This window comes from Bombina bombina, chromosome 2 (genome assembly GCF_027579735.1).
Source record: "Bombina bombina isolate aBomBom1 chromosome 2, aBomBom1.pri, whole genome shotgun sequence".
NCBI classification, from domain to species: Eukaryota; Metazoa; Chordata; class Amphibia; order Anura; family Bombinatoridae; genus Bombina; species Bombina bombina.
In genome coordinates, this window is record NC_069500.1 from 1,012,801,520 (window position 1) to 1,012,824,827 (window position 23,308).

Consider the following 23,308-nt stretch of genomic DNA (forward strand, 5'->3'; position numbering starts at 1 on the left):
TAATTGGTGTTTTTTTAATTTATTAGAATAGTAATGTTGAGGTAATTTATAGTTTAAACTTAGGTTTATTTTTATTTCACAGGTAAGTTTTTATTTATTTAAATATAGTTATATTGTAATTTTAATTTAAAGTTAGGGGGTGTTAGGTTTAGGGGTTAATAGTTTAATTTAGTGTTTTGCGATGTGGGGGGCTGGTGGTTTAGGGGTTAATAGGTTTATTTAGTGGCGGCGATGTGGGAGACCGGAGGTTTAGGGGTTAGTAGGTTTATTTAGTGGTGACTATATGGGAGGCCAGAGGTTTAGGGGTCAGCCCTTGGCTTTGTGTGGTATGGAGCTTAACGCACCATAACGCACAGCACAAAGAGGCTTTTCAGTAACTCATAATGGCAGCGCTATAGAGAGTGAAATAACACAACTTTTTTTGGCATTATTTTAGCACCCTGTTTAGCGCAAAACTCTTAATCTAGGCGATTGTTATTTATACACTGTATTTATTATATATATATATATATATATATATTGGTGCATGTATAACTATAAAGCAAACTGTTGCAATGCATTCATAGTCATCACATTAATATATATATATATATATATATATATATATATATATATATATATATATATATATATATATATATATATATACAGGGAGTGCAGAATTATTAGGCAAATGAGTATTTTGACCACATCATCCTCTTTATGCATGTTGTCTTACTCCAAACTGTATAGGCTCGAAAGCCTACTACCAATTAAGCATATTAGGTGATGTGCATCTCTGTAATGAGAAGGGGTGTGGTCTAATGACATCAACACCCTATATCAGGTGTGCATAATTATTAGGCTACTTCCTTTCCTTTGGCAAAATGGGTCAAAAGAAGGACTTGACAGGCTCAGAAAAGTCAAAAATAGTGAGATATCTTGCAGAGGGATGCAGCACTCTTAAAATGGCAAAGCTTCTGAAGCGTGATCATCGAACAATCAAGCGTTTCATTCAAAATAGTCAACAGGGTCGCAAGAAGCGTGTGGAAAAACCAAGGCGCAAAATAACTGCCCATGAACTGAGAAAAGTCAAGCGTGCAGCTGCCAAGATGCCACTTGCCACCAGTTTGGCCATATTTCAGAGCTGCAACATCACTGGAGTGCCCAAAAGCACAAGGTGTGCAATACTCAGAGACATGGCCAAGGTAAGAAAGGCTGAAAGACGACCACCACTGAACAAGACACACAAGCTGAAACGTCAAGACTGGGCCAAGAAATATCTCAAGACTGATTTTTCTAAGGTTTTATGGACTGATGAAATGAGAGTGAGTCTTGATGGGCCAGATGGATGGGCCCGTGGCTGGATTGGTAAAGGGCAGAGAGCTCCAGTCCGACTCAGACGCCAGCAAGGTGGAGGTGGAGTACTGGTTTGGGCTGGTATCATCAAAGATGAGCTTGTGGGGCCTTTTCGGGTTGAGGATGGAGTCAAGCTCAACTCCCAGTCCTACTGCCAGTTTCTGGAAGACACCTTCTTCAAGCAGTGGTACAGGAAGAAGTCTGCATCCTTCAAGAAAAACATGATTTTCATGCAGGACAATGCTCCATCACACGCGTCCAAGTACTCCACAGCGTGGCTGGCAAGAAAGGGTATAAAAGAAGAAAATCTAATGACATGGCCTCCTTGTTCACCTGATCTGAACCCCATTGAGAACCTGTGGTCCATCATCAAATATGAGATTTACAAGGAGGGAAAACAGTACACCTCTCTGAACAGTGTCTGGGAGGCTGTGGTTGCTGCTGCACGCAATGTTGATGGTGAACAGATCAAAACACTGACAGAATCCATGGATGGCAGGCTTTTGAGTGTCCTTGCAAAGAAAGGTGGCTATATTGGTCACTGATTTGTTTTTGTTTTGTTTTTGAATGTCAGAAATGTATATTTGTGAATGTTGAGATGTTATATTGGTTTCACTGGTAAAAATAAATAATTGAAATGGGTATATATTTGTTTTTTGTTAAGTTGCCTAATAATTATGCACAGTAATAGTCACCTGCACACACAGATATCCCCCTAAAATAGCTATAACTAAAAACAAACTAAAAACTACTTCCAAAACTATTCAGCTTTGATATTAATGAGTTTTTTGGGTTCAATAATAAAATTAATCCTCAAAAATACAACTTGCCTAATAATTCTGCACTCCCTGTATATGTGTGTGTGTGTGTGTGTGTGTGTATATATATATATATATATATATATATATATATATATATATATATATTATAAATATATATATATATATATATATATATATATATATATATATATATATATATATATATATAGAGAGAGAGAGAGAGAGAGAGAGAGAGAGAGAGAGAGAGAGAGAGAGAGAGAGATACACATACATACATACATTTAAAAGTACAGTTACATTCAAAATAACTGTCTGATAAAATCTAATATATGTGTACATATGTATTTATATATGTAAATATGCATTTACAGATATAGATTTATTATTATTATTATTATCAGTTATTTTTAGAGTGCCAACAGATTCAGCAGCGCTATAATATATACACATATAAACACAAGAGAGAGAGAGAGATTTTACCAAAAAAACACCAGATATGTACCCCGTATTGTCCGGAGTATAGGTCACACCCGATTATAAGCTGCACCCTTAACCCCTTAATGACCGAGGACATGTCAGGCACGTCCTACAAAAAACTACCCTTAATGACCAAGGACGTGTCTGGCACGTCCTCTGGGGTTTGAAGCGCTGGAAGCGATCGTGATCGCTTCCAGTCGCTTCCAGGGTATTGTAGTGATGCCTCGATATTGAGGCAGCACTGCAATACCCTTTTAAAAACGACTGATGCAGAGAGGGCCATTCTGTGGCCATCCATGCATCGTCCATTAATGGTGCCGATCGTTGGTGGATGGGCGCAGCAGCAGGGTGGGCGGCCTATCAATGGTTGGATACTGTTCCTGTGCACACCGATGTGTGCGTGTTGACTCGCAACTGTGGCGGGGTGGAAGGGGGGGCATGCGCGCACCACAGAAATCATGAATGTATATGAAGTAGGGAGAGGGAGGGAGAGGGAGGGGGAATAATAAATATTGGCCAAGGGATCTAGTGGGGAGGGTGGTAGGGTATTGAGGGGGGCAGCTACACTACAGAAAATAATTTATTTTGAATATAAAAATAAAAATAAATTTTTTTGGGGGGGAAAACTGGGTACTGGCAGCTGTCAAAATGGTGGCAAGTAGGTAGAGGGGGGAGGGTTAGAAAGCTGTATGGGGGGATAAGGGAGGTTGTGGACTAAGGGGGGATCCAACACTGCAGAATCAATATAAAAAAAAAAATAAGAAAAAAAAAATGCTTAAGTACTTAAGATGGTGGGGACAATTGTGGGGTTGGGGAGGGAAGAGAGCTATTTGGGAGGGATCAGGGGGTGGGATGTGTCAGATGGGAGGTTGATCTCTACATTAAAGCTAAAATTAACCCTACAAGCTACCTAATTAACACCTTCACTGCTGGACATAATACAAGTGTGGTGCGCAGCGGCATTTAGCGGCCTTCTAATTATCAAAAAGCAACGCCAAAGCCATATATGTCTGCAATTTCTGAACAAAGGGGATCCCAGAGAAGTATTTACAACCATTTGTGCCATAATTGCACAAGCTGTTTGTAAATAATTTCAGTGAGAAACCTAAAATTGTGAAAAAGTTAGCGATTTTGTTTTTTATTTGATCGCATTTGGCGGTGAAATGTTGGCATGAAATATACCAAATTGGACCTAGATGAATACTTTGGGTTGTCTACTACACTACACTAAAGCTAAAATTAACCCTAAACGCTCCCTACAAGCTCCCTAATTAACCCCTTCACTGCTGGGCATAATACACATGTGGTGCGCAGCGGCATTTAGCGGCCTTCTAATTAACAAAAAGCAATGCCAAAGCCATATAAGTCTGCTATTTCTGAACAAAGGAGATCCCAGAGAAGCATTTAGAACCATTTGTTCCATAATTGCACAAGCTGTTTGTAAATAATTTCAGTGAGAAACCTAAAGTTTGTGTAAACATTTGTGAAAAAATGAAAAAAATTTTTTATTTGATTGCATTTGGCGGTGAAATGGTGGCATGAAATATACCAAAATTGGCCTAGATCAATACTTTGGGTTGTCTACTAAAAAAGATATATACGTGTGAAGGGTTATTCAGGGATTCCTGACAGATATCAGTGTTCCAATGTAACTATCGCTAATTTAAAAAAAAAAAAAATGGTTTGGAAATAGCAAAGTGCTACTTGTATTTATTGCTCTATAACTTGCAAAAAAAGCAAAGAACATGTAAACATTGGGTATTTCTAAAATCAGGACAAAATTTTGAAACTATTTAGCATGGTGTTTTTTCAGTGGTTGTAGATGTGTAACAGATTTTGAGGGTCAAAGTTAGAAAAAGTGTGTTTTTTTCCATTTTTTTATCATATATATATATTTTTATAGTAGATTATAAGATATGATGAAAATAATACGATGAAAATAATGGTATCTTTAGAAAATCCATTTAATGGCGAGAAAAACTGTATAATGTGGGTACAGTAAATGAGTAAGAGGAAAATTACAGCTAAACACAAACACTGCAGAAATGTAAAAATAGTTCTGGTTCTAAACGGTCAGAAAATTGAAAAGTGCTCTGGGGTTAAAGTTTGGAGCCATTTTAAAGAAAATTTATTTTTCAAAGAAAATATACACATAAAGTGTTATGCCAAACATTTAACTTATTTTCTAATGTATTTACTTGTTAGGTTGCCACTCTGTCAGGTACATTGCTTTGCTGTCTGATATTTGACAACCACCCTGTAGCATAACTTTTTAAGAGAATACAATGTTTTTATTGCAATGGCAAGAAAGTGTTCTGGTTTCTGTACAAAACCCCCCACCATGTTTATACTTTATATTCCTATTAAGACTATGCCCACAGCTGCAAATGTATTTTCTTATATAACTGTACAGAATACAGTACATATAATAACAAGTCCCCCACAGTGAACCCATGACTCACTCACCGACCTGACAGCCTACCTGACCCCACAGCACCTCCACACTGCTTCTCCTCCTCTCCCTGCAAAATTATCCAGGCACCATGACCAGGCTCCAAACATATACCGGTATTTTTTTTATTTTTTAAATTTAAAAAAGGCAATACATGACTGACCTGAACGGAAGAAATAAGACATAGAGAAGTAGACAACAAGTTTATCAGAGAGTTGGGTGCAAGGAGAATATGACACTTGGGGAGGGGGGAGAAGGTAAGGTCACAGGATGGAGGATAAAGGGACAAGGATTGTAGAAAGGCGACAGTTTTGAGAGATGGGGAAGGACAAATAAGGGGATGGTTCGGAGAGTGCTTGAGTCCTCGGCAGAGAGAGACCAGAATCTGTAATAAGCAGGTAAACCATTTAGTGTCTCTCATTCCAGAGACTGCAACTTAAGTAGCTGCTTTAGAACCTTTGTTTGACTCGTTTCCCAAATTTCCCCAGTCAGGAATATCCCATCCACCACTGTGTAAATCTTGTAGAAGTTGAATACTAGTTCTAACTCGCACACATTACGGAAATATTAATTCAGGACCTCCACAAAGTTGTGTATGGCCTCTTCAATCAGCTTCTGCTTCTCGTCATCATCAAACTGTATGTACCACTTTGCAAGGCGGGTCTTACTGGCATGGTTCGGAATAAGTATGAAACAGATCATGGTTCTGATCTCTCCCTTTTCCTTCACTTCCGGGCACAGGATTTTTTAGGCTAAAAAGTATAATACCCAGGGTGATCAATCAGGCTCCACTGTCAGCTTGAGACATCTCCAAGTCTGTCCACACACTGCCCAGACCCAGATGCCCACAGCAGCCCCCATTGTCATGCTCCTCACTGCTGCTCTCTACTCGTCTCCTGTCTGCTCCGCTCCAGTCTCCAACTGCGCCCTTAGCACACAGTTCTTCACACACGCTACTACAAAAACTGTTTCAAGCTGCTCTCACCATACTATAATATCCAATTATAGGCTGCATCCGATTATAGGCCACACTCCTAATTTAAAGATTTACATTAGGGGGGGAAAGTGAGGACTATACTTGGGACAATAACTGTATTTTTATAGAAATATTTATTTAGGAATATTGGAATGTGAAATATTCCTATTTTATGTTGGGTTTGCACACTTAAGAAAACGCTATCAGGTTTTCTTGATTTGTTGTTGTTTTTTCCCACTTTTTTCACTCCATTGTAGTCTATGGGGGAATATGTTTTTGGCTGCGATATTCGAAGTTCGGCTTTTTGTGTGCAAGGGGGTAAAATTTAAGATGTGGTTTTCTTCAATTCTGCTCCATATGAGACGTTGGTCACTGAATAGAGCATAAGAGCATATGCTGATCTTGACTGGCTAACCACTAGTGGCTTAGATGTGTTCAGGGATAGGGCCTCGATGCATTTTTTCACATTTTTTAATAACATATGCCTCCCACGAGGAAGAGCAGTGAATGGCTCAAAAAGATATAGCTTTAGACAGCATTGTTTCAAAGTGCAAAGTTGCAACAACACCACTTATTCTTCATTCACATTTATTGAGCCAAAGTCTTTGGCTCAATAAATGTGAATGAAGAATAAGTGGTGCTGCTGAGACTTTGTTTGCTATACATTTTGGGGTACCTGGTGTTAAACCTGACAGCCTGCACACTGGGATATTTGCCTTAGTGCTGAATCTGATTTTTTGGATTGTTTCAAAGGGCAAGTGGTCAAATGTGTGTGGGATAATCTATAAGGGAGCAAGGTTTTGTGAAAAATAATAAAAAATTACATAAGTACATAGGAAGAAATTGTTGCTAAGTAAGACATGCACGGAGAAGGGTATATCTGCGGTACTGAGCTATCAATCTGGTGATTGTGAAATTGTAACATAGAATGTGAGATACTTGCAGTCAGTAGGGCCTATTTATCAAATATCTTGCAGACCTGATCCGACAGTGCGGATCAGGTCCGCAAGACATCGCTGAATGCGGAGAGCAATACGCTCTCCATATTCAGCATTGCACCAGCAGCTCACAAGAGCTGCTGGTGCAACGCCGCCCCCTGCAGACTCGCGGCCAATGTGCCGCCAGCAGGGGGGTGTCAATCAACCCGATCGTACTCGATCGGGTTGATTTCCGGCAATTCCTGTCCGCCTGCTCAGATCAGGCAGACAGGGTTATGGAGCAGTGCTTCATAACTGCTGTTTCTGGCGAGTCTGAAGACTCGCTAGAAACACTGGCCCACAAGCTCCGTTCGGAGCTTGATAAATGGGCCTCAATGTCTCATTTGAACTTTATGATTTTTTTTTAAATGTTATATTTTTTTATTATTAAGGTTTAAACAATAATAAAAGAAAAAAGTAAGAAAATTAAGGTCAAAATACATAAAATATCTAATCACTTAGACATTGCAAAGCTCAAATCTAACAGATCAATATCAGATACAAAAATAACACTTTTTTATGAGCTTTTGAGTTACAAAAGAGAAGAATAAGCAAATCATTTATACACTGTTAAGTTCAAGGTAGAAACAACAATGTCCAATTGAAATATATAAATATTTATGACCTGTGATCTATGAGATTGAAACCTTTGTTTGATTAAACATATATCTAAGTGTTTCCCATATTGACAAACAATCTAGCTTAATCTAAATTCAAACAATGGGTATGTTAACCCAAGATACCCTTCAAGATTGGATAGTAGAAGAAAGAGCAAACAAACAACAACAACAACAAAAAAGGGGGAAAACGAGGGGAGGAAAGACAAACAAAAGCAAAGGAGTCTACTCTCATTGTATTATACTGCTTCCCTTATATCATCTTGGAAAAAGGATACTAAGTTTAGATAATACTTTAGTGAACTAAGTAACTAAGTCGATATTAGATTTTCAATAGGGAATAATAGTTGTTTTTGAATATCAGTTTCATATATCTCCATGATCGCTGCCCATTTCATATGATATCTCTCAATACACTCAATACATTTTTCTGTAGAGGTATAGGCATCAAATTGTTCTATTATTGCCTGTGTCTGAAGAAGATACTGTATATTAAATTATTAATAGATGGTTCTCGTTTATTTTTTCCAATTTTTAAGTATAAGGTATCTACCACCCAAAATAGTTATGTTAATGAAGCAAATATTTACCCGCGGATTTGGCCTGTCATGTAAGAGAAATATGTGTCTTTTATCAAGTTTGATATTTATTTTTAAGATCTTACAAAGCCAAAATTGAACTCGGGACCAAAACTTCTGAATTTTAGGGCAGCTCCAAAACATATGAACCAGGTCGGCTTCCGAAGAGTGGCACCTAGGACAGTAGTTTTGAGTGTTAGGGTACCAGCGATTAAGTTTAGCTGGTGTAATATAAACCTGGTTAATAAGTTTTACATGAGATTCCTGCCATGCTGCAGAGAGTGTAGCTTTATCCACTTTTTGTATACTATATTTCACCAGGTCCTCACCAGATATATCTAGAATTTGTTGCCAACTTCTATCCAAATTCTGTAAATGAGCTTCACCTAAGTTAGAAAGTATCAACTTATACCAAAAATGTATGGAGCGAATACTATTTTTGAATAATGATAATCCCATTTGCAAACCCGGTTGTATCCAATTAAAATTAAAATTCTTAGTGGACTCATAAAACCAATGTCGGATTTGCAAATAGGCATAGAAATCTGTATTAGGGAGAAAATATCTGTTTTTTAGATCTTCAAAGGTACATACTCGAGAGGTGCCCGGTTCATTAAGCTGAAATAAATGTGAAAGTCCCAAACTACTCCATCTATTAAATAGTTTACTATTGACGTTGGGTAGGAATCGTGGGTTACCCTTTACGGGTAAAAGATTTGACATATGAGGGTCCGTATTTAATAATGATCTTAGACATTGCCATGCAATAATAATATAGTATATAGTGTACATCCTTTTGATTCTAACCGGTATATGTCGAATAGGACAGTGTAACAAAGCAGTTAAAGAAAATGGAAAGACTAGCAATATAGTTACCATCCGTAAGCCAATTCATTGCGATTTTCGCTAGACATACGCTATTGTATATAGATAGAGAAGGGAAGGATAGCCCCCCCACCCCGAACTGTCTTAAATGCGTTTTTCCAAGGCCATTCAACTTTTACCCGTACCCCAAAGAAATCTTCTACAAATTTTATTCAGATGGTTAATATCTTTTTTATTTAGTGGAATGGGTAAATTTTGTATTAGGTATAGGCATTTTGGTAATATAATCATTTTAATTAAATTGATTTTAGCTGTTAGCGAAAGCAGAATATGGGACCAATTAGTTAAAGGGACAGTAAAATAGTTTTTCCCTTAATGTGTTACAATTGCTTTTTTTACCAACTGCAGAGTAAAAAATGTATGAAAATTAGCTTTTTAAGGTTCATTTCTGTATATTAAAGCTCTGATTTTGTGTTTTGAAGCCACAGCCTAATAAAATAGGTTGAGCTTGTAGGTATAATCATATCTCATTACTGTATCACATTGTGCACATGTACCTGCTTCTTTATCTTATATCTGTCCTTAAAACAATCACCAATACTTTGAAAGAACAATGGAAAATCAACATTTTATTACCTTATCTCTGCTTTATCACACTGGGAGTGTAATTTCTTCTGCTGGCTGTGTTTACAAAGCTTATCTATAGCTTGGACATGCGGCCACAAACTTTCAGAATAGGTGGGGATACCACATGCTAAATTAACCATTTCAAATGCCAATATAAGGGTAAACAAGCTACTTGTAAATAATTTAATACACTCCAGCAGGTAAAGTGGGTCATTGGGAACAAATTAAAGGGAAGAAAATTTTTTAGTAAACTGTCCCTTTAAGTTTTGTTTAATCTTCTCAAATAAAATACAGAAATTTCTTGAATACCAATATTTCGGGCAGTTAACTATATTGATCCCTAAGTATGTAAGCTGATCGCTTACAATTTTGAAAGTTACAAAATATTTGTCTAGTGGGGGATTATTAAGCCATAGAATTTCTGATTTGGTAGCATTCACTTGGTAACCAGAGAACGAGCCAAACTCCTGAATACATTTTAAGATATATGGGATTTCTAATTGTGTATTATTAAGAAATAATAACAGATCATCAGCATAAAGTAGGAGTTTAAGCTTATTATCCCCGAGGGGAATACCTTGAAGTTCCATTCTAAATAATATTGCAAGGGGCTCAATAGCTAGATTGAAAAGTAAAGGAGAGATTTGACACCCCTGCCGTGTACCTTTTGCCATAGGAAAACTATAAGTTAAAGACCGTTTACCAATATTGAAGAAGAAGCTTCTGAATATATTAATTTGATACATTTTAAGAATAGACCTTTAAATCCAAATTGACTCATTGCATGAAAAAGATGGTCCCACATAATTGAGTCAAGCACCTTCTGGGCATCAATTGATAAAATAGCTTGATCATGTAAGATTTTAGATTATTTTTTTTTATCAAGATTCCAGTAATCATCTAAGAGAAAGAAAATGTTTTGAATATTAGCAAATGGATTTCTATGTGCCATAAAGCCGACCTGGTCCGCATGTATTAGAGAGTCTAGGGGCCCTTTCAGTCTGTGTGCCATAATACCCATGAGCAATTTATAGTCACTATTCAAAAGTGAAATTGGGCGGTATGAGTCTAAAGAGGTTGGGTCGTTACCTTTCTTCTGAATAAGTGTAATTGTAGCAGTTGAAAAATATGGGGAGGGTTTTACTCCATTTACAAAATAGTCATTAAATAATTTTATGATTGTATACATTCCTTCAAACTTACACTAATATCAACAATGCTGATATTAAATAAAACAGGTCCAAGCACTAGCCCCATGGACATTCATCCAAGATACTCTGCAACACTATAGAAATGACAGGATATTAGGTTTATAATTCCCAAAATGCAATCATGCCTTTACAATGAATCATATTGTCTTTAGCCACCAAAATAGATAGATAGATAGATAGATAGATAGATAGATAGATAGATGATAGATAGAAAGCTATAGATAGATTAACAAACTATAAACAAAAACAAAACAACAAAAAAACAATAGCCATTTCTTGCATAATGTGGGGTCTATAGACATTGGTCACAAGCCTATTATCTCCCTGCCAAAATGAATATCTGCCTTGTAATTACAAGACATTTATGTTGTGTTGTTATTAAATAACATACAATATCAAATTAATTTCAATCAGGAAAACAGCACACACAAGATATCCTTAGGAGCACAGAGCTTTGGACCTGCCACATCCAACAGCAAAATGCATAGAGTAAAAAAATTAATCTCCAGCTTCCTTTACTTAAAAAGGACCTTTATTGTTACATCTGGGTCCTAAGGTTAGTGAACAACATCTCAGATCTACAATAGACTCTTAGGCCCATATTTATCAAGCTCCGTACGGAGCTTGAAGGGCTGTGTTTCTGGCGAGTCTTCAGACTCGCCAGAAACAGCAGTTATGAAGCAGCGGTCACAAAGACCGCTGCTCCATAACCTGTCCGCCTGCAAACCGATCGAGTATGATTTCGGGTTGATTGACACCTTCCTGCTGGTGGCTCATTGGCCACGAGTCTGCAGGGGGCGGCATTGCACCAGCAGCTCTTGTGAGCTGCTGGTGCAATGTTAAATGCGGAGAGCGCATTGCTCTCTGCATTTAGCAAGGTCTTGCGGACCTGATCCGCACTGTCGGATTAGGCCCGCAAGTCCTTTGATAAATAGAGGCCTTAGCCCGGTACTTTTTAAAGTAAAGGAGGCTGGAGATATTTTTTTTTAACTCTATACCATAATAAATTAACATCATTTTTATTGCAATTCTTTTTCAATAGCCAAACTCAGACTACCATTTGTCCTATTTAGAGGAACCAATCTATATGAAAGAGGGCAAAATAAACAATAAGAGTATATTGCAAAGTTGTTTTATTATGCATAACTCAAAATATTATATACAAATCGCAAGGAGTTTACTGTTACTTTAATGCCTAAAAAATGACACCCCAATCTAAAGTATTCCATAACTCTCGGTTCTTTTTTCTCAAGATTGTCAGTAAAGAAAAAAAAAAATTTAGGCCTGGGAAGAGCATTGCCGCCATCTTTTACATGAACAGGGCTTAACAGAAGAGACTGCGGCAGACAGCAGCTTTGATTCAGGGAAGTATTTGATTGAATTTTACTTTTGTTTGTTATTGTAAAGAAAAAAACACACAACAGAGACGTTTCTCTTCATAATAGTTGATTTATAGGTATATTGGTCCCAAGTGTTTTACCCCGCCCCAATATAAAGTGATGGTAAACTCTTGTTTATAAAATCAGATCCGGAATGTTAGTGATATTTTAGATGGAGTTTATATCATCAGGTGTAATGAAGATGCGCTTAATTGCTTTTCAATATAGATATGAAATTCAAATACCCCGCACTCCGCTGCCCACTACAAAAGTCAATTTTTCTGTGAGCTAACGGGTTGAATTGTTCTCCAACCAGGGCTATACACTAAGCTAATAAACTTCATAAATCTTAGTGAACACTTACCCAAGCTCAAGTTGTCGACATATGACAGATGCATCATTATCATCCCACTGGTTGCTGCAGATAGTTCCCCAGACACCATTCATATATACTTCCACAACATTTTCCTCAGACTCGCTTTTGCTTTCCCTAAGGCGTACGGACCCTGTTAATGGTAAAAAAATCAAATCACACTATTATTTTTACTGCAATTACTATTCACTTTAAAGTTGAAAGCCTTAACACCACATTTTTACATTCTTATTCTGGTACTATTTGAAATACATGTAAACAACACAGCAAACGCTTTAAGATAGGTAAGCTAGTCTCATATTGCTAGATATTGTGCTTCAATTATTTTTCCTTCATGCATCGCTCTTATTTTTAAACAAACAGCTGGAGGAAGTAAAATATTTATTATGAGCATTATGCTGATTAAATGGCATTAGTGTTTTAGATACATGTCTGTCTACTAACTTCACATTAAGTTTAAGAAACTGTTGACCTCTAGTAGTGTTACCCTAGCATTGAAGGCCACACTTGGGTGGTTCTACTTTTGAAACTATACCTCAGTCATCATTCAATATATTCAAAGAAATATGTAAAGAATCGTGATATATGTATGAAGAGAAAACTAGAGGAAAAGAGAGAAAAAGAGATTTTCCCATATGGCATAAAAAAAAAGATTTGCATATAATTGTGGATGATTTATAATATAGCTGGTAAATGTGTTTTGCAAAAACCTATAAAAAGTATAGACAGTCTTAATTAATTAATTTCTTCAACATGTAGCTAGAAGACACATTTCTTTAAAATTGTAAAATTTATATTGTTGTCATTTATTCTGATTTAACAGGCGTTGGGAGTCTTCCCATCCAAAAGGAGGGAAAATATGGCTTCATAATATTCAGAATGCATCACCTTATTTCCAAACATTTAATTAAAGACCTTTTTTTTTTCATTAAATTAAAAAAATTAACAGAAAAAAAAGTAAACGCCAATGTTTAAGAAATGGTTGTTTCTAGGGGCTTATACAAGGAACAACATTCTGGTCATCACATCTGTGTGCAAAGCTAGGCATTAGTAGAAAACATTTACTTACTAAAACAGCCAAATCATACACTTAACATTTCTATGGACAAAAACATATTTTTATGTTGGAGCTTAAGTTCTGAGATAAATACATACAATATTCCTTGTTTTTCTGACAGTTCTGGTTTTAACACGCTGAATTGCAGAGCAGGAAGGAGACAAGTTAACCAGAAAGTTATAAAATGTGGTCTTTATTAAAGTTATATAATATTATGTAACAGTTGTGATTATATATACACAAGGCTTGAGGGGAAAAACCCTGTGATTTAAAATGTTGGGCTTACTTTTCTTATATTGAGAAGTCTTAGACAAGGAGATGCTGTTTCTGATGGAAGATAACCACACAGAAATATTTAGCTATCTCAAATCTTTACAATAAAATACAAAACAAAATAACCACGTAGAGCAAGAATAACCAAGATCATCAGGGGTGTCAGATTTATTTTATGCCCTCCTGGACATAAAACCCAAAAATATTCTGACATGATTTAAATAGACCAATGAACAAGAAGACCTGAGAACCTCTTGAGAATAAACACTCCTTTATTCTGTATAATTCAGGTATATAGCACAGAACAGTTAAAAACAAATGGTATAATGCCTTAGTCATAGACATGATTAATCCATCTTTCCTCTACTTTAAATAGTCAACTAATAAACATGGTTAATAATAACGACCTTTCTTACATGACATGACATAGAAGAACAACTGACAATCAGCATAAAATGTAACGTTAAATAACAAAGTAATAGCAAACTGAAACATATCACTAATGTAATATTTAAGTGTATATGTATATTTTTTGGAGCACCTTTGAATAGGAAATCCCAGATATTTGCAAAAAGATATAAATAAATATATATATATATATATATATATCATGAAACGGTTGAAGAACAGGATCCGGTATGTATCCTTGTTTATCCACAACAGTAAAGCCAGCACGAAGAGATTCAAAATAACACCTTAAATGTTTCAAAGACATAATGTTTCGGCCTCACACAGAGGCCTTGGTCACATGTATAAAACACACACCTTAGGCAAAAAACGTATCACCCAACAGTGTCTTATATATCCCCTCCCTAAAACCTGATTCGCTAAGTCAACTGCATCTTAATTTTAATTCTGTATACAAGATGTATATTCTTGGTCATCTTATATGGGATATGGACTGGGGGAAAATCAAAGGTAAGATTAGAGAATTCCAACATTGATATTATATCACTTCATAGTTAATGATGGATATTAATAGTAATAGAAAAGAAAATTAATAAATTTACTTCAAAAAGTTGATGATGTCACCATCAATGTTAAAGCCATATGGTTTTCTGGTCCAGAAAGATCCAGAAAACCTCTCTTTATAGCAATTGTGCAATTAATCACCCCCCCTCCCTCTCAAGGGGGCTACAAACCCATTCTATAATCTGCCATTTAAATGATGAAACATCTTGGTTATTCACATTAATAAAATGTCTTGCTAGATCTGAACAGTCATCACCAACATTAATATTATTTAATCCTGACATGGGCCTCCCTAGTGGTACACCTCACGTACTGTCAATCACATAATCTGCACTCTATTAGGTGCACTACAAATGTTGTCCTCTAATTTGTAAAGTGATTTAAATCCTAAACTTTGTAAATGCTTTTGGACTGAAACTGTGTGGTAACTTTGACATGCTATACATTTTGTGTAGTGGCACTTCTAGTGTCCGCTTGTATTTAGCCAGCTACTATTATCCTTAACAGTATTCCTAAGCATACTTGGAGCTACAATGTTACCAATCGTAACAAAATTGCACCCCTTAGAGACATAGGGGTAGATTTAACAAGGGCCGAATAACCCTTGTTCCCCTTGTTTCCGCGCAAGCCTTCAGGCTCGCCGGAAACAGCAGTTATGAAGAAGCGGTCTAAAGACCATTGCTCCATAACATGTCTGTTGCCTCTGAGACTGCGGACCTGTGGTCTTCAATCCGCCCGATCCTAAATGATCGGCCTGATTGACACCCCCTGCTAGCAGTCAATTGTCTGCGAATCTGCAGGGGGCAGCATTGCACAAGCAGTTCTGGTGAACTGCTTGTGTAATGATAAATGCTGACAGCTTATGCTGTCGGCATTCAGCGATGTCTGTCTGACATGATACGCTACAGCTATCCGATATTGCGGATCATGTCCGCCACACATCGATAAATGCCGACAGCATATGCTGTCGGTATTTGTCATTGCACCAGCAGTTCTTGTGAACTGCTGGTGTGACGCCGCCCTCTGCCGATTCGCGGCCAATCGGCCGCCAGCAGGGGTTGTCAATCAACCCGATCGTATTGGATCGGATTGATTTTTTGGCGATGTCTGTCCGCTGCCTCAGAGCAGGCAGACAGGTTATGGAGCAGCGGTCTTTAGACCGCTGCTAAAAAACTTGTGTTTCTGGCGAGCCTTTGGGCTCGTCAGAAACACGGGACTTCAAGCTCCATACGGAGCTTTATAAATATGCCCCATAATCTCTAAGGCTATCTTCAGCTGTCAGTATAGGCAGATGTTTGCTTGCAATATTACAAATTTCCCCAAATTGGATATTGTACGTGGTAACAAAGACTGACTTGGTGTTGTCAAACCTCTTATTACAACCGCTATCAAGTACAGAATTCTCTAACAATGACCGCCTATCCATACGGCTAACTTCCAAAAATGCTCTACTCACTACCTTCATTGAATATCCCTTTTGTAATAAAAGAAATTTTAGGAAATCACTTTCTTTAAGAAAATCCTTATCACCCATGCAATTATGTTTCAATCTTATGATCTTTGCCACCCCAAAACCTGTGTATGGGATTGTTACTCCTGGCAAGTAGAATCGAATTGGAAGTAATCAGTTTGCGATAAATCGACAAATCTTAATTTTGTCTTAGCTGTTATCACCTTCCAATTTAACATCCAAATATGGAATCATAGTTACCTCAAGTTTGTGTGTAAATTGTAGCCCCACTGTATTGTTATTAAGGAAATTGACAAAGAAATGGGCCTCTTTCTCTGTACCAGTCCAGACAAACAATAGGTCATCTATATAACTCTTGTGTGTCCTAATACTGTGTCTAAAGGGGTTACTATCTCCAAAAATGTAGGACTATTCCCACCAACCCTTATAAAATTCTGGTAAAAGATCCGCTCTTTAGGGGTTAAATACCCCATAATTCTATCACTGCTTATTACTGTGTGTTACTCCGTTGAGGGCTTTTGCAGGTCTGCGAACATTTTTTGGCTTGTGAGTCTAAGGGATTCTATGTATGTATATGCCTTTAGCCGCATTATGGGAGGATCAGTAAGGATAATTATGATTTAAATAGACCATTCTGTTTTAAACAATTTTCAATGTATTTCTTTGTCTTGGTATCTTTTGTTGAAAAGCATATCTAGATAGGCTAAGGAGCAGCAATGCACTCCTGGGAGCTAGTTGCTGATTGGTAGCTGCACATATATGCCTCTTCTGTTCATTTAGCTCCCAGGAGGGCATTGCTGCTCCTTTAACAAAGGATACCAAGACAATGAAGATAATTTAATAACAAAACTACATTTCAAAGTTGTTGTTTTTTGTGTGCCCTGCCTGAATGATGACAGAAACATTTTAGATTTCATGTCCCTTTTTAATCACTGACACATTATTACTGCTTTAATAAAATTGTTCTGTTCTAACTAAAAAGATATAAAAACAACTTATTGTTATAACGATCATACTGATAAAACAATGTCTGTAAGTATTGTTTTCATACATTTGGCTCCCTTATACTCATAATCATGCCTAAAGCATGTAATATTCAAGTGTTTTTCTGTTCTACTGGGAATCTAAAAGGAAATAATTACACACATAATTTGACATTTTTTTAACTCGGTTTTTAACAAAAAAATACGGAAAATGGTTGGAATTAGACAGTTCTTGACCTTTTCTGACATAGAAACACCTGAGAAAACACAAAGAAATTGCACAGCTGTGAGACAAGTGTTAGGGTTTTCAGAAGTAAGTTTAAATCACAATAGCTAGTGAGTGTTTAATGATGTGAAAACCCTTTACAGAAAGTTATTTGACAGGTTTTTTTTCCCTCACAGTATCTATGACTTACATCTTTGCAGTTTTTATTTCCAGTTCTTAAACACCTTTTTTGGAAGTTCAAAAATGAACACAATTTATTACCTCTAAAACTAGTGACAAATGCTCATTCTTCTTAGTTCAAATAATTATAAAATTTTGCGCTATGCACCCAAAGTCCATAAAAAGTAGCAGATAAAGATATGGCCAAGGGTCAAGTGGTCACTGGTCAGGTCAGGCTTACAGTGGAAAATAAGGGATTAAAGGCCGAAGTAAAGGCATTCTCAGTGTAGTGCCATACAGGGCTGCCATCAGGGGGTGACAGGGGTGACTCCTGTCAGGGGCCCAATGGGCCAGGGGGGCCCCATGAGGCAAAAACTTAAAAAAAAAAAAAGATTTTTTTTTTTTTTTAATTTTGGCAGCCACCAGTGGGTACTACAGCAGAGTACTAATTGAGCATGGGAAATTTTATCACAAGGAGTAAAGTATTAGCATTTGAGAATATTTCTGAGTGTGCACTAAATCACTATGCACAGTATGAGACAGACTTGGCACTTTGTTTGTACAGTGTGTGCCTGAGTCAGGTGGCAGATCACTTTCATTTGCAGAGGAAGTAGGACTTATTTAGCAAATGTTTTTTATTTCTTTGTGCAATTTCGGATTGTAACTTCAGTGTGGTAGTAGTAGTATGGTGGGGCCAGGGGTCCATTAAAACACATTTTTTAGCAGCAGTGTATTTATGATTATTTGACAATGCTGTAGAAATTCTATATTTAAAACCATGCAGAAATGTTTCCTCCTCAATATACAAATGGTAGGTGCCCTTTTGGTATATATATATATATATATATATATATATATATATATATATATATATATATATATATATATATATATATATATATATATATATATATATATATATATATATATAAATAAATGATATATTCCAGTTTACTGACCCTTCCAGATGCAAGGAGGCATGTTATCTAAGATTTTTACATCTGCATAAAATGTTATACTATCAGACTAAGATTGCTCAGTGTTTGAAATGAGACAGGTTAACTTAAAACTGTTCAGCTTACACTACAGCTGACTTAATTTTGAAATACATACCAACAAGCCTAAATCCTGCATTTAAACCAGATCTAATGGTATGAGTACCACAGCTTATGGTTCCACCAAGACCATATAGAGTACAGCATTTTCAAAATCCATAAGTACAGCTGACAGACAGGAACATTTGTACACTATATTTGAAGTGGTGCGCTTGGTTGGGGAAAATGGGGAAAAAACAAACAAACATATGTCAACCTTTTAAAAGTACTTTTCATCATCTAGCCATCTACCCAGATCATTAATGTACAATTTTGAATTCACAGAATTATTTTTGTTTGCACATTTACAATAATGATTCTTTAAAAAGTGATCTCTTAATTTCTGCATTTTTTTATCATGCATGTCACACAACGTAGATTTAGGGGATGCAAGGTGCATAAATGTTTCCTCCTGTGAGTGTTTCTGTGGGTGTCTGTGCTTATGTCTTTGTGCTTTGGTTTGTGTCTCTATGAGTGTCTATGTATTTTTTTTTCTGTGGGTCTCTCTGTGAGGGTGGGTGTGTATGTCTTTGTGCATTTTCTTTGGATGTCTGTGAGGGTGTGTGCATATGACTTTGAGCTTTTTCTCTGGATGCCTCTGTGAGGGTGGGTGTGTATGTCTGTGTTTTCTGTGGATATCTCTGTGAGGGTGTGTGTGTGTGTATGTATGTCTGTGTTTTCTGTGGATGTCTCTGTGAGGGTGTGTGTTTTCTGTGGGTGTCTCTGTGAGGGTGTGTGTATGTATGTCTTTCTGTGTTGTATGTGGTTGTCTCTCTCTGTGTGTGTGTATGTCTTTGTGTGTTTTCTGTGAGTGTGTGTGTATGTCTTTGTGTGTTTTCTGAGGCTGTCTCTGTCGGTGTTTACTTGGGTATATGTGCAAGTTTGAGTTTGTGTGTGTGCCCATTGTCTGTTCCTTTTTTAGGACATTTTGACCTTACTACTGATTATTCACATCTTTCTACAGACTTTGAGACTAATGAGACCTTTCCGGAAGTCACCAATCCATCATTTAACCTTTAAATTATTGTTTAGGCAGTTCAGGACCCTTCCTTTCAGCCACTGCATGCTGTTGTCATCATTTAGTTGGCATCTTCCTTTACAAAAGATAATCAGAACTCCATATTTTGTTTTCTAAATCTCCTTTTTTTACAAAACTTTAGTCTACCTCATTACTTGACAGGTCAATGTAAACAAGTGTCTGTTTGGGTGTCTGTGTCTGAGTGTGTTTCTTTGTGTGTCTGCTAGAGTGTCTATATGTGAATCCTTATGTGTGAGTGTGTGTGTGTTTCAGTGTATGAGTGTGTTTGTATGTTACTATCTTTACAACATTTCCAAGTTTAAATACACTTAAGAATAAAGTGCATATACGTTTTAGTCACTCCGTCAAAAATTGCACGTCAAAGGGGGGGGGGGGGGGGGCCTGATCAATGGTTAAGTAAGGGCCCCAAAATACCTAGTGGTGGCCTTGGTGAAGAGAAGAAAATGTTGTTCACGTTTATTAAATCATCACAAATAACCAACTAAGCAGGGATGGTGGCAACTGAATCCCTAATAAACTCAAGTGAGAAAGAGGTCAAGGCCCCACAAACAGAATCTGCAGAAGAGCCCCATGCTCTGCCCAAGGCAATGTTCAATAGGGCTTTGCAGAGAGTACTTATGACCTGCCAACCTGAGCAGAGCACTCTAGGCACCCACCCACCTAGAGCAGCAGGCCCTTCTTGTCAGTCTAATCATCACTCTACACTCAGGGGAAAGGCAAAATCTCCTACTACCAGAGTGTAAGACAAATTCTCCAACCCTTAAGGGCCCAAGATCTGCTAGGCCACACAAACCAGCTTTCACCAGGTGGGAGAAGTAAATTAACAATATGGTCTTACCAAGGCTCCTAACAAAAGGTATATATAATAAGTGCAAATAAAAAGCTGTTCTAAAAAGCCAGAGCATAAAAGTATTTATCCCATTACACAATTAAATATTAGTAAAAATAGTTTAAATATATTTACATCATTTATTTAAAATATTTATATAAACTGTAATCTATAAAAACACTAAAAATTAATAAAGTTGTAGTTATTTAAGGAGATATAGGGGCCGAATTATCTAAAGACCGCTGCTTCATAACTTGTCCGCCTGCTCTCAGGTTGATTGACACCCCCTGCTAGCGGCCGATTGGTGAAACTGCAGGGGGCGATATTGCACAAGCAGTTCTGGTGAAATATGACCCATAGTATCTGTTAACAGACAGTTCCGTAGGCCAGCACAGCTATTGGCTAAGAGGTGGAAATGTCAGCTCACTGAAAGAAATTAACTTTGCCGTGGGCGACTGGAGGCAATTAGTTTAGCAGTAAATCCATGGCAGAAGAAAGGTACCTTTTACACACTCTTTTTAAAACTCATGAATAAAGGTAGCCTTTATTTATAGAGATGGTAGGATTACCATTGCATTTTGACAGTTTTTCACCCCTAAAGGGTGTTAAATCATGTGTGTCATATAGATAACACTGTGCTCATGCACGTGGAGTTACCTAGGAGACTGCACTGATTAGCTAAAGTGCAAGTCTGTCAAAAGAACCAAAATAAGGGGGCAGTTTGCAGAGGCTTAGATACAAGGTAGAAAAGGACAAAAAAGCGGGTCTCGGGTAAGAGCAAGGAAAATAAATTTATTGTATCGTGGATAGTAAAAAAACAAAACATAAAAGAAACTACATGTAGAGAGGGGCAGACGATTTTCGGCTCATGCCTTCATCTGTGACCTGAAAACATATTATGGCTAAACATGTATATACCCTCAGGCAACATCTGATTGGATAATCAATTAAGAGAAAAACACCTCCCCCTAATTTTTTCACACTTGCAGAGTTGCCCAAAATTGCAACTAGAAAAACAAGAACATATGTGCTACACTTAAATAAACACTCAAACAGTAAACATATTAATAAAAGTGTCAACATACTAAACACAATTATAATGTTTACATGCTAATGTGTCATTGATACAAGGTAATCACAGAGGTAAAAAGTGTATTACTATAACTGTGTTGATTATGCAAAATTAGGGAATGGGTAATAAAAGGATTATCTATCTTTTAAAAAAATAAAAAATTCTGGTGTAGACTGTCCCTTTAAGACTGCTCTACACTATCCATATCATGCCTATAAAGATAAAAAAGGCAATAGGCAATAATAGTGTTTCACAAAGTTCATACTTTAAATATAAGGATGCTTGATGACTCACTAGCAAAGGTGAGTCTAGGGGGCCGATTTATTTTTGCCTGGCGGATATGATACGAAGCAGCGTATCATGTCCGCCAGACATCGCTGAATGCGGACAGCATACGCTATACGCATTCAGTATTGCACAAGCAGTTCTGCTGAACTGCTTTCGCAATGCCGCTCCCTGCAGATTCGCGGACAATCGGCTGCTAGCAGAGGGTGTCAATCAGCCCGATCGTTTAGGATCGGGCGGATTGAAGACCACAGGTCCGCAGCCTCAGAGGCAACGGACAAGTTATGGAGCAATGGTCTTTAGACCGCTTCTTCATAACTGAAGCAGGGGGTGTCAATCAACCCAATTGTATAGGATCGGGTTGATTGCTGTACGCCACTCAGTCTTAAGACCGCTGCTTCTTTACTCCTGTTTCCAGCGAACCTGAAGGCTCGCGTGAAAACAGGACGAGATGGCCAGATTCCGGGTTGTTAAATTGTCCCCATGAAGTCCATACGTGAAAAAAAGGGAAGCACACAATAATGTTTAATAAAGATTATATTTAGACTAAGAAAGATATTTGGCAGTACAGACTCACAATAGTCTGTTCCAATACTCTTATTTGACCTAGAAATGTGTTTGCTAGCACAAACTCCTATAAGGGTCTCACAAAGATGTTTGGCAGTGCAGACTCACAATCGTGTATCAGAAAGGTTAGACCTGACTTAAAAATACATTATACACTAGATTTTTCTTTGCATAAATGTTTTGTAAATGATCCATATATATAGCCTATACAGCTTTTTTTTTTTTTTTTTTTTTTTAAATGCATAGTTTTGCTTATTTTAAAATAACATTGTGCTGATTTTCAGACTCCTAAACAAGCCCCAAAGTTTTAGGAGAATACTGATGTATACCTACTCCAGTTTGCTCCTGTTTGTGTAAAGAGTATTTTCATATGCAGAGGAAGGGGGAGGGGGGTCTGCTTTTTTTTCTATAGAACTACTTACAGTGGGTGTTCCATCTTAAGCGTTTCAACAGTACTAAACTGAGAGCTTCTAAGTAAGTTTTTAAACAGTTTTATACTGGATTTTTAGTTCAGTATTTGTGCCTATTATTCTTTATAGTAGTGTCTATTACATGCAGTTAAATGAAAATTGGTGTATACTGTCCCTTTTAAGTTTACTTTATCTTTATTTATTGTTTAAAAGGATAGTTAATGCCTTTACCACCCATTCCCCCGCTTTGCACAACCAT

The 23,308-nt window shown here is 37.1% G+C and overlaps 1 protein-coding gene and 1 pseudogene across 3 annotated transcripts in view; both read right to left on the bottom strand.

The window, feature by feature from the left end:
- The window catches only part of PRSS12 (serine protease 12), a 504,723-nt gene that overhangs the window by 443,842 nt on the left and 37,573 nt on the right, over positions 1-23,308 (bottom strand). For all 3 annotated transcript variants that reach the window (XM_053703591.1, XM_053703592.1, XM_053703590.1), the window contains one exon: positions 12,604-12,745. In XM_053703591.1, the coding sequence (XP_053559566.1) occupies positions 12,604-12,745 (142 nt within the window). The remainder of the gene's footprint in view (positions 1-12,603; positions 12,746-23,308) is intronic.
- Positions 5,467-5,751, bottom strand: LOC128649982 (AP-2 complex subunit sigma-like; annotated as a pseudogene).